At 38.6% G+C, this 12,460-nt stretch overlaps 3 protein-coding genes across 3 annotated transcripts; 2 read left to right on the top strand and 1 right to left on the bottom strand.

The window, feature by feature from the left end:
• Window positions 1-2,478: 2,478 nt before the first annotated feature.
• Window positions 2,479-4,409, top strand: C922_03770 (phosphatidate cytidylyltransferase; the record flags this gene model as incomplete). The annotated part of the gene is made up of 2 exons (XM_008819359.1): window positions 2,479-2,634; window positions 2,703-4,409. 2 exons carry the CDS (start codon window positions 2,479-2,481, stop codon window positions 4,407-4,409), a joined length of 1,863 nt encoding a protein of 620 aa, XP_008817581.1.
• A 2,013-nt stretch (window positions 4,410-6,422) lies between these two features.
• C922_03769 (hypothetical protein) lies at window positions 6,423-7,304 on the bottom strand (the record flags this gene model as incomplete). The annotated part of the gene is made up of 1 exon (XM_008819358.1): window positions 6,423-7,304. The coding sequence occupies one exon, from the start codon at window positions 7,302-7,304 to the stop codon at window positions 6,423-6,425; it is 882 nt and encodes a 293-aa protein (XP_008817580.1).
• A 2,456-nt stretch (window positions 7,305-9,760) lies between these two features.
• C922_03768 (hypothetical protein) lies at window positions 9,761-11,848 on the top strand (the record flags this gene model as incomplete). The annotated part of the gene is made up of 7 exons (XM_008819357.1): window positions 9,761-10,022; window positions 10,224-10,379; window positions 10,528-10,618; window positions 10,760-10,844; window positions 10,952-11,020; window positions 11,282-11,397; window positions 11,683-11,848. The coding sequence occupies 7 exons, from the start codon at window positions 9,761-9,763 to the stop codon at window positions 11,846-11,848; spliced, it is 945 nt and encodes a 314-aa protein (XP_008817579.1).
• Window positions 11,849-12,460: the final 612 nt, after the last annotated feature.

Raw genomic sequence — 12,460 nt, 5'->3', positions numbered from 1 at the left:
GAATTATTAGCCCATGCAGAAGAGTTAGCAGCCGTAGCTGCATATAATCAATACGAAGTTGAAATGGGCTAAATGGTAATGGGGAAATGCCGCCTGGGAATGCACAATATTTGTCCTACTTGGATTAACAAAATGCACGTCTCCATCTAGCGTGCAGAATGATGTTCTCTTCAACACATGCGGTAATCACCCCCGCGGTGGTGGCTTTTGCGCCAACGCATTCTGCGTTGTCCCATTATTACACATAAAGTGAATCACGTTTAAACGAAAGAGAGGACTGGGTGGGTGAGATATACGGCCAACCTCATGCAAGCCTTGCACAAGAGTAGCACAAGTGTAGCTCAAACCGGCCTATGCGTGAAAAATCTGAAAGTTTTTAATTAGAAGATGATAACAAAACGGTTAATTCCTTCCTGGTAAATTGCTGATGCACGTAAATGTGCACAAAACTTTTAAGGCTCCACAAAGGGGCCAGAAATATAACTACCACTGTGCTCCTTACACAGAGCGACGGACGTAATGAGCTGATATGTAAATGGTCCCACGTAGTAAACATGTGTACTTACATAATTGTGGGGACCACAGTAATCCTTTCCCCTCCCCCCAAAGTTTTTCATTCGTCCCTCTTCTTATTGGGATGAAGCGCCTCTTATTTTTTTAAATTCACTTTTTTGCACAGATAAGATATTCCTTCTGTGCGATAGCTGTCCAGACTAAAGAAGAACGTTTGAACCATCTCCCCTTGGAGTGAAATGTGTCACCAAAAAGGTTAACTACTTCAGATTTGCATGCAAAGGGATCTACACATGCGTAAATTTGGGGCAACTCGCTTTGGTGCTACTTTCTTCTTTATATGCCACTTGGGCCATTTCTTCTGTGCCTCATCTTTACCTGTTTTTTTTTTTTTTTTTTTTTTAACTTGTTGCACATTGCAAGTGGGCGTTTAAAAAGCTTTTATCTTCCATTTCAGCATACTGAGATGTTGCGCATAGAGCTTACACGGCATGTGGGCAAATGCACTTATATATACATAGGCGCCCTTGCGCCAAGGCATAAGCATATGTGGCACGGTGAACAAGAATGTGAATAGGCCACATGCGTAACAAAAGTGTTCGGGATCCTATTTAATTTTTTTAGCAATTTTTCGACCTGCGTTTTTTCGTTAATTCCATGACCCAGTGTCAAACACAGTTTTTCCCTTTCTTACACGCAGCGTACGTTTGAGCTGCTATCTCGTATGTTAATATACAAAAGTGCCAGTGATATTTTTCCCGCGAGTTTAAAAGTATCATTTTTTGCGTTGACCTTCTCGTTCATTTTGCGTTCCCTTTTTCTTTCTTTTTTGCGTTCTTCTTTACGTAATCCTTACGGTCATTTTTCCCCTTTTTAATTTAACCCCTTTTCCTTTTTCCCTTTTTCTTCATTTGTGAGAAAATATGAGAAGGTTGTTATCTCCTCAAGCTGTTACGCATCCATCAGTGATGTGAACTCCTCTAAGTAGCATCTCTCCACGCCATAATTTAACAACACATTATATTTCAGGATGCCCCTGTGTTTATCTACTTGCGTATGTATATTTCTGCATAGCGCCTTTTGAGCAGCAAACTTTTCGCCATCTTGCGTTCTTCGTCACCGTATTTTATTTATTTATTTACTTATTTATTTAGTCACGTATTTATTTTATTATTTTTTGTTCACTTTTTCATTTTATAACGTTTTCCCTTTTTCACTTTTCTTATCGTGTTCTTCCTTTTTTGCTACCAACTGGTTTCAGTCAGCCGGTCACCCCTACACGCATGTAAAAGGGGATAACCATTCCAGAGATACCTCCGCAGCGCTGTTCTTTAAGGGGTGATTTAAAAAACGATGCAGATTTTTTCTCGTACGAATAGCGCGGTTTGTTAATTTTTACAAATAAAAGAAAAAAGCACTCCTCGTGATTTTCCCCAAGTGATTATTTTGTAGATATGCCCCAGTGTATCAGTCTCATGAGTATGTGAATGCACACATATGTATGCACATATTCATATGTTACATTCACGTTATGTACACCCCCCTGTATGCGCGTGTGCACCTAGGTACGATTACGCAAACCGTGTATTTCTCCTCGCGTTTATTCACTGGTGCGTTTGTATGACCACTTAAAACATGCAACTGCAGCTGCGCTTTCCAGTCTGTGCGAACGCAGAGAAGTCCATACGCCCTGCAGCCGTACGCCCCGCATCCATATGCCGAATATACGCACACGCACACGTCGGTGCACACGTGAGAATAGCTCCTCGACGCGTAGCCACACAAACGGGCACACTATTCCAGCCCCCTGTTGCTGCCCCTATTGCAAAGGTAGTTCAGTTGGCAGCTACCGCCCAGGAAAAAAAGAGAAGAAAACGTATCAACATCAATTCGGTACTTCACATACACACACAAGAAGGCGCGTTAATGGTATAAAATGGTTTATGAGAAAAACTAAAGGAAACAATGCCAAAACGAAATGAAGAAGTTAAGGAAAACAGTGGTTCCATAATCGATTCATCCTTTGGAAGTAGGAGCAAAGAGGACAATCCAAAGATAATTAGCGATGAGGTCAAGAAGGAGGAGATGAAGAAAAAAAAATTAATTAACCCGGATATCAATGTAGAACAAAAAAAAAAAAAAAAAATGGGGAAATCAACGAGAATAACCTCGTAGAAGATGACAAAAAGGAAGCACACAACGGCGAAAATTACACAGAGGAAGACAAAACGAACATACCCAATGATGACAATTCTGCCCAGGAAGACAAAACTGTAGACAGGACCAGAAGTAAAAGCACAAGCCTAGAGACAAATAACGAATGTGCAGATGATATAGACAAAATTGGAGATGGGAATAATAATGCATACAAGAAAAAGGAAAGCATTGATGAAATAAACGGGAAGGAAGAAAATGGGGAAGATGAAAATGTGATCAAAAATAACCAAATGATAGAATGTAGGAGAAGGAAAAGTGGTAGTAAGGAAATCAAATGTTACAAAGATATAAAGCATCTGAAGGAACATGCTAATGTAAAAAGTACAAACAACCGATTTAGAAATTTTATTCGATTCTATGGATACAAGGGAATATCCAATAATGGAAGTAAAAACAGAATGTCCATATCGAGCCAGAATAACTTTAACGATAATCTAGATATGAAAAGCCATGAATTGAATATAGAAACGTTTAAAAGGAGATTCTTCTCAGGAATAACACTAGGTTTTTTAGCCATTCTAACGGTGGCAGCTGGACACCTCTACTGTTCTCTTCTAGTGCTAGTACTGGTGAGCTTTGTGTATAGAGAAATCATATCTATGAAGAGCGTAGAAAACAAGGACAAGAAATTGCCAGAAATTTTTTACATAAGATGGTACTGGTTTTTCTTAACCATATTAACATGGGGTATACCGTGGATTATCCCCAAATTGAAACATCAAATAGGACTTTTTAAGTACATATTAAAATATCACTCGATAAATATGTTCATATCAGCGTTTTTTGGATTAATATGGTTTATACTATCTCTAAGAAAGTTTTCTTTAAAATATCAGTTTTCTCAGATAGGTATCATACTATTATCTTCGCTATTTATCGTAACCCAATCGATAATGCACATTGCAAACATTTACTCGGGGTTAATTTGGTTTCTAGTACCCGTAACCTCAGTTATTGTGAATGATACGTTTGCCTATATATTTGGAGTCCTCTTTGGAAAAACAAGATTGATCGAATTATCCCCAAAGAAGACAGTTGAAGGGTTTGTTGGGTCATCTGTTATAACCGTTTTGTATAGCATAGGTGCAACGTACATTTTACAAAACTATAAATTTCTTGTTTGTCCTCAAAATCACATTTCGTTTATACCGTTTTATACACTGTATACCACGGACTGTGAAGATAGTTCCATTTTCAAGCCAAAATATTATACCCTACCAAGTCAGTTATCCTCCCTACTGTCTATCAATAGGATATATTACACCAACATGGTTTTTCACGGATTAGTTTTGAGCCTTTTTGCCGCGTTCTTGGCACCATTCGGTGGCTTCCTTGCATCAGGCTTTAAGAGAGCATTAAAAATTAAAGATTTTGGCCATTCCATTCCAGGACATGGTGGGGCTACCGATAGATTTGATTGTCAAATTTTTATTGGTATGTTCACCTACATCTATTTGAAAACATTTGTTAAGATTAAAGGTAGGATTAATTATTCCTATGACGTCCTTATGGACTCAATACAGAAATTGGATCATAAGGAAGTGCTGCGCCTTTTTAATCAGATAAAAAATATGATAGACAAGAAGAGGAGGAAAAACAGCTACAAGAAGGACAACCATAACAAACACCCCTCCAAGGATGAAAAGTGCAACGGCAACAACGGGAAGCCGTTGACCTAGACTCGGTGTGCTCCTTTGTTATATACCAACAGATATGTATATATGTGCGTACATATATATATACATATAATGTACATTTTTATGTATTATTTAGCTCTACTAATGCACCGTGATAGAAGCGCTTGGGCGCTGTGCACCCCCCTGTTGTGCATCGTATATGTGAGCACACAAAAGTTTAGGAAAACTCGCATTTTCGTGTCCTTTCCTAATTAAATAATTTGCCCCCTCCCCTTATTTACCCTCCTCACTTTTGTACATATTTTTTTTTATGCACATTTTTGGTACACCAAAAATGTAAAGTGAAGAGAAAAAAGGAAGAAGACAAGAAAAATAGAATCACAGTATACACACAGGACCCCCTCTCTGAATGTGCCCCCATGTACCTTCCTTATTATCACATTAGAGAAGATAAAAATTTCATTCGTTTTTTTTTTTTTCTTCTCTTGTTTGATACGCTGTTGTGTAACAGTCCGAATCTAAAACCTATGGGATACGGCATAGTGCGTGTGTGCTTAAGTACCTGTGTATGTATATATCTACACACCAACATATCATGTCCGTATATGTTTTTTTTCAAATCTAGCTGAGCGCTTAATGGGTGCTCCACATGCATTATAACGGTCAAATATATTTATGTACTGCGCGCGTACATGAGTATGTCTTAATACCCAGTATACGTGTAAAAAATTAATTTAATTAGTTACATTGCATGTTCGGAAAAAAAAAAGCCAAAATATGAATAAGAACAAAAAAAAAAAAGAAAAAAAAAGAAGTACATGCTTAATATGCTAACTGTTTATAAATGTTCGTTTAGCTAGCCAGCTAGCTTTTTTTTTTTTTTTTTAAATCCACCTTTATGTATCTTTCTCTCAACGAATGTTTTTATGAACATGTAATGAATAAAAACCCAAGCTGTTTGTGTGCGTTCCTTTGCCCTATTTTCCCCTCTAGTTTTTTTTTCTCTCATTCTTTTTATCATTATTACTCCATTTTATCCCTTTTTAGGTTAAATGTTAATTTTTCTTTTGACATTGCTTTTTTCCTTTTCGATGTTTTTAAGATTTAGAATGATTTTTTCATCTTGATCTACGAGACCTCATCGTCTTTTTTTTTTTATATTTTTTTTACATTTAACTTCAAAACGATGTAATTATTAATTATATCAAAATAAGTAACGTAATTTGAAAGACAACTACGATTTGTGCCTTATTCCCATTACAACTGCGAATTTGTTCTTTTGTAGAATTTTATGAGGTCCCGTGTACTAGACAGGTCTATCGCGCGCTTATTTGGGTACGCGATTGCACATTTGACTGCATCGTTTGGAATTTATTTATTTTTTCTTTTTTTCTTTTTTTTGCGCGGTTAATTAAAACTCATGTTTAATACGAAACAGAGTTGTCTATGCAAGCACTCATTTGCGGGGAAAAACATAGCCACCCCGGTACATAAAAAAATGGGGCACGGGGCGTAATAAGGTCAAGGTAAAATGAGAAAATCATGAAAAAAATGTAAAAAAATGAAGGTAATAAAATGTAGGCACCAAATTATAAGTAATGAACGGGAAAAGCCATTTTTGTAAACATTTACCGTTGGGGGTAACCCCTCCTTCAGCAGAGCACGTCGATAAAGTGCAGCGCCGCAAATGATGCGCGCGCACCGATACATATCGACTATGGACTAAAAAGGGTGTTCTGTGCGCTTCTTATAGGACAATCACATTTCAAATGAAAACGAAACAATAAACGTTGCGAGGATACCACGCACACGGGGGTAGAAAACTAGAGACGTAAAAACGAGACAACGTCGGACGGGTGATACCTTTTAATTGCATTGCACTAACTTAATTAAGTGGTAATGCCGCAGAACGTCGCTGCATATGGAACACGATGTAAGGCGTTCCACACAGGTAGGAATCCCCCCAAGAAAAAAAAACGTTTAATTACATCTAATGGGGCTATATGCTCCGCAAACGCACCATGCCCTCTGTCACTCTGGTCCCCCAAAAGAGTGTCACTTAAAAATGTCTCTCAACTCATTTAGATATTCCAGAATAGAATTTTTATACAACAACTGTACCTTCAATCCGTTGTACAATTTGTGCAATCTATCAATACAATGTAACGTCAGAATTATATCTACATTATCACTTAGCGATTTGGGTTTTCTGTGGAAATATCTAGAAACATTAAGCATTATTATTCCCCACAGCCCCCTTAAATTATTCCTCTGTAATTTAATGGCTAGACAGAAATATTTGCTGCTTATTTCGAACTGGCTAACGGTGTAGTGCAATTCTGCGCAGGTTAATACGTAGTACAAATTGGTAGGTAGGTGTAGCAGAATTTCTTCAAAACAGTACAAGGCATAGTTATACAAACAATTCGTTAAATATATTTCTGCCAATTCATGCCATGCTTCTATGTCCACTGGGAACTCCTTTAAGTGATCATTTAATAACTGTATAACTTGATTTTTATCATTTTCTATTGTTTTTTTTAAACTCACAATTCTTGCTCTTATTAAAATATCGCAAGAATCTTTGCATAAATAATTCTTATAAATATCTAAGGCCTCTCTGTTTTTATTTTTTGATTCATATACCATTCCTTTCAGTACATTCAACTTTTTCCCATCCAACTTTCCAAACTTTTCATTCAACTTATTAAAACACATGTCCACATATTCAATTAAATTTAATTCACTGGAGGCTCTTAAAACGTGCTCGTAAAGACTCCATTTGAAAAATGAATTTTTCCTCATATTTTTCTTTAGTAATTTCATGCCATAGTAAATTATTAATTCCTGTATGTCCTTTTCCAGGGCACTCTGATAGTGCTTTTCCAAAATGCTGTAGTCGTTTTCTCTGTAAAATAAAATTCTGCCTTCCTCCATTTTGCATTACACACATGAAGAGGGGGGGATAAAATATGATAAAAAAAAAAAAAAAAAAAGGGCAGCTGTGGGGAGATTCAAGGCGGAGGACAAGAATTATTCATGTCCTTTGATAGGATGGAGCTACAACGCGTATGAAATGCCCTAAAATTGGCTTGCTTCTCCACATTAATGTTCCCCACATATACAGGCACATGTGCGTCCCCTTTTTAGCCATAATCGGGACCTTCCTTTACTCGTTATTCCGTTCGTGTTGTCCTTAGCATGATAGTGAGAGTAAACTTTGCCGGATATTCCCCTTCTTTTTTTTCCCAGACTTGCTGCTTTTTATTTTACAGTGATGAGCATATAATTCACTTGCTACTCGCTCACCGTTTTTGGGCCCCCCCCTTTGTAAGTAAAACTTTTGCCAGTGGTCTTCTTCTCCCCCCGCAAAGGAGATGGACAAACAATTTAGTTGCGGGATTTTTTGTTGTTTTCTCCCTTATTCGATTGTTCGATTATTCGATTATTCCATCATTGCATCATTGAATCATTGCATTGTTGCATTACTGCATTATTACCCTGTTGAATGGTTACGTTATTGCATACAAAAATTATACTCCTCACGTATGAAGGGGAGGATATTTTTGTGGCTCTTTTTCGAGTTATCTAATCACCGGTAGGGGACGATATCCACGCACCCTTCTCTTTTCTATACTTGAACAATTCGTTGCAGCTTAATTTTTCCCTTTGGCTATTTTCCTATTTCCTGCACAGAACGGCTCTTTTTTATCTCCTTTGCTCAACGTATTATGTGTATTATTTTTTGTCGTGTCAACAGTTGTAAATAATATGCGCGTTTCTCTCCTTTCGTCCTGAAGAATCATTCCTTCTTCCGTTTGCGTTTGTGCCTCTTTCGGGATAATTCTTCACTGAATTGGTGGAGCGAATAAATGTACTCTATGGTCACTTCAAACGATACATAATGGAATAAATAGCAAAGCGCTGAGCTTGACGAATCTTGGTGTGCCTTTTCTTTTTTCCTCTTTTTTTTTTTTTCTTAACCTTCCTCAGCAACGCATTCTTAGTTAAAAAAGGGAGGGAGTCACATTATATATCGTAAACCCAATAAACCGGTGAATCGGAAATATATGTTAATATGAAGTTAATATATTTTCTTTTCTTTTCGTTTTTTTTTTTTTTGCAAAAGTTGGGAACCATTTTTATGAATTATAACCGTGCAGCATTGTTCGCGGTACTGCCTTTAAATGCATGACGCACCAAAAGGTAAAGGGCACATTTGGCTAAAATTGGCTTCGTTTCGTTCCATTTTGCGTCGTTTCCAAGAAATAGCATCACTCAGAAAAGTTGCATGTTGTAAAGTACACGCTGCAAGGTACACGTTGCATGCCCCTCTCGGTGGGGAAAGTTTATACGCATTTATATGCCCGTGTTTGTAGCATTTTGTACATATCTAAAACGATTCATTCCGCTGTGGCGGAACTAACAAGTGGTATTTTCCGTTCACATGCATGGCGCCAGGTGGAGTCAATTTATCCCGTTCTATGCTCTTTAAAAATAAAAGGTGAAACCATTGCCTTTTTATATGTGTACCCCTCTCAAATTCGCTTGGAGTTCCTTTTCCCGCGTTGCACGAACAGGAAGAAATTTAATGCATGTAAGGAATAGCACCTTGTAGGAAAAAGTCTGCTTGCTTCCCGTCCATCATACCCTTCGAATCACGGTTACAAATTAAAATTGGCCAGTTCTCAGTATGTCACTTTACTCTCCTCTTTTGACGTGACGCAAAAATTGACCGCATTGTGTTGAAGTGTTATTAGAGGGAGGGGTAGGGAAAAAGGAAAAACACCGCAATGCTACAATGATGCAATAATGCAATATAGCGATTCCTCACAGTGAAGAAAGACCCCCTCCCCCCCGCGGAAGACCGCTGTGCAATGCACGGCGCACTCGACTGAGCAAAAGTGAAGAAAATATAGCTGACCTTTATGCACAAAATGCGAAACGGAATAATTTGAAGATCAAGCGAATCTACCTTTGCTATTCACTAAAAAAATTCATGCGCACAGACTAATGTCACACATATGCAACATTTTTAAGTTCGCCAAAAAAAAAAAAATAGCTTTAAAAATAAATTCGCTAAACGAATAGTGAAATTTAATCCCCAATTGTGCTTCCTTTAATGTGTAACTCGTTTTGCAAATTATCTATATGATAGCCATGCTTGTGGTATTACTTGCAATAAAATCCGTTCTCGCATTCCAATGACACACGCTTTAATGCTTAACCATGTGTGTACTTAGGTGTGTAAAAGGCAACATCTGGGTATGAATCACCATTGATTATTTTTACGTGTAAGAAAATATTTACCATACTGAAAAGCTACACAAAGCGAAAAAGTTCAGTCTTCTTCTTTTTTTTTTTTTCGTAAAATTGTCTTGTCAGAATAATCGATGATTTCATCAAACAAAATCGCATACGAATATGTTAGTTGCACGAAGGGGAGCACCTTTATTGTATACTCAAAGAACTTACCATCAAATGAAAGCACGACCTGTAACAGCTCCACGTGCTTTTTAAACCGAGATACCAATTCCACTAGCAACCATGAAAAGGCAATTGTGCTTCTTCTGCACGGGTTAAATGGGGGCACTCACCAGTACGACAAGTTGATGAATTCTTTGGTTCACGTGAACCAAGCGTTTATATCGCTAGGTTAGGGCTCCCACCCCTATCGGGCAGCGTGCGACATTCTTGGCGCTACTTCCTCGGCCGGAATATTTCAGCATGATTTTTTTGCATGAATTTTTTGCATGACTTCTTTAGCATAACTTCCTTTGTGCGCCTCTCCCCGCGGGCTGCGCAGATTAATGGCTTGTGTCCCTTCTTCACCCTCGCTTCTGACCGCCCAAACAGACTTCTACGGCCACGGAAATAGCGTCCTTTCGAAGAACCCGAACAAATTTACGGAGCGGTTATACACAGAACAAATTTATGACGTATTAAGGAACAAAAATATTTTAGATGCAACCTTCATTATTGTCGCCTTTTCCATGGGGTGTATCATAGCTAGTAATTTTTTTATTTTTATTTTTTTTTTTTTTTCGTGAGCTCTTCCAAGAGGTCACTTCAGTGTATGCAATGCACGAGGATGTGTCTACATGCAGATACGACCTTATTTAAACACTTTCACGTTTTACCACCACTACCCCTAACTTAGCACACCTATCTGCAGAGAATAAAATACACATAAAGAAATTCTGCTTAATCAGTGCAGCTGGGCTGGCTAAGCCGAGGCATCGATTCTTAATGTAGGGTCGTCTCCTTTATGTGTATGCATGTCGGAGCGGCGTCCAGTGAAAAAGGCTAACACGAAGGAACCATTCCCATCAGTTTGCATGCGCCCTGTTTATGTACGCCCCACCTGTCCTCCTACTTCCACCCCCTTACAGCTTCCTGCTAAAGTACAACATACGTATTTGCCTGAGACTAGCGAAGAAGTACAGTCATTTGATGATCTCCGAGGACACAGTAAAGGTTACAAAAGTCTTAAAGCGCTTTCTGCGCGCACCTACAAAAGTCCCCTTCCATTCCCATAATTCCCCCTTAATTAAATGCGCATAATTCTTGTTTAAAAATATCAGAATGAATATTACAACTTCGAGAATAACGTAGAAGATGCAATGAAACGGTACTCACTACTCCGAGAAAATGTAAGCGGCAGAAAAAGACACCATGAGGAATAGAGAAATTGTCCCATTTTACAAACGTGCAACATCTCACTTGTGAATAAATTCGCACCCCACGTGTTGGCATTTAGCCGATACGCATTTATAAGTAGCCCTGAGGGGGCCATCAGGCCATGTACGTAAAAAATTGGAACCCTTGTGTAATTCCTACTTGGCAAGGAATAATTTTATGTACGTCATTTTTTCTCTTTTTTTTCCTTATACCCCTTTTCCACCTAACTGTAGCATGAAAAGTTCATTGAAACATTTCTAAAGGTACTGACCGGAATAAAAATCCAAGATTCGAAGAAGCACTACGCTGCTTTGTTAAAAACGAACGTGGACATCCTTTTCATCTACGGGTAGGCATCCTTGTGAACTCCTACACAACGTTGCTTACCCCCATGGGGAGTTACATGCGCCCACAACGATATCTATGCTGTGTAGGAATCCATTTCCTTCTCAAATGGAAGAAGCAGAAAATGTCTGCCCCCTCACGCTTGTCACTGTTAACAAAATTTCACCTTTCGCATGTCCATTCGGTACCATAGATAATAAGAATAAAAATTGGCCTAGCAAAAGATCCCATTTTTGTTTGCACATATGTGACCCCCGCCTTTTTTTTTTTTTTCACCCCCCCTCTACAGAAAGGAAGATAAACTGACTCCTTACTCTTACACCGTAAAATTTTTGGAAAAAAAAAAGAAATATGCGGAAAATGTGAAAATGATTATTTTACCCGAATGTTGTCACCTCGTTATACATGAGAAGTACGCTGAGTTGGTTCAGCACCTGCTCTACTTCTTGCAGTGAACTGCACGGGCGGATTGTAGGCGTTATGCGTATATGATATATACACGACTGACACAGATTTGTGCCGTTTCACTCCAATGGGGCCTAATGGACCAACCCAAATGAAACATAGTAGCAAATCGTGACAACCGAAAAATGCCTACTCTGTCTCGTACCCCCGAGACTTCTCTTCATTTTGGCAACTGGGTTAAAATAAAGCATGGATGTCTTTTACTTGTGATGAGTATCAATGCTCCGAGCCATTCGCCGTATCTTTCTCTCTCCTTTTTTCTCAAATGCGACAGCTCAACAGGGGTGATTCCAAAACGTTAATTGGGGCACGGGGCGTTTCGTGGCTTCTCATCAGATTGAAACGATGACTCATTTTAACATTGTCATGTAGGGTGCAGTTACCATTTGTGGGTGCCAATTTTGTAGCGCCAATCCCCGAGCACCCGTGCGGAGTGCCCATTCCAGCACTTCCAATTTGTGCTGCCCCCCTCAGCCAGGGGTAACTACAAAAGTGCATACTGTCCACGCGTAAAAATATGCACCTACCGTGCGCATATAAAATGTGAAAACTGTGCGGAGGGGAACGAAAAATATGCCCATTTTGTTTTTTCCTTTTTTTCT

This window comes from Plasmodium inui (genome assembly GCF_000524495.1).
Source record: "Plasmodium inui San Antonio 1 unplaced genomic scaffold supercont1.17, whole genome shotgun sequence".
NCBI classification, from domain to species: Eukaryota; Apicomplexa; class Aconoidasida; order Haemosporida; family Plasmodiidae; genus Plasmodium; species Plasmodium inui.
Note: the sequence above shows the minus strand (reverse complement) of the source record. Positions and strands in the feature narration are given on the sequence as shown.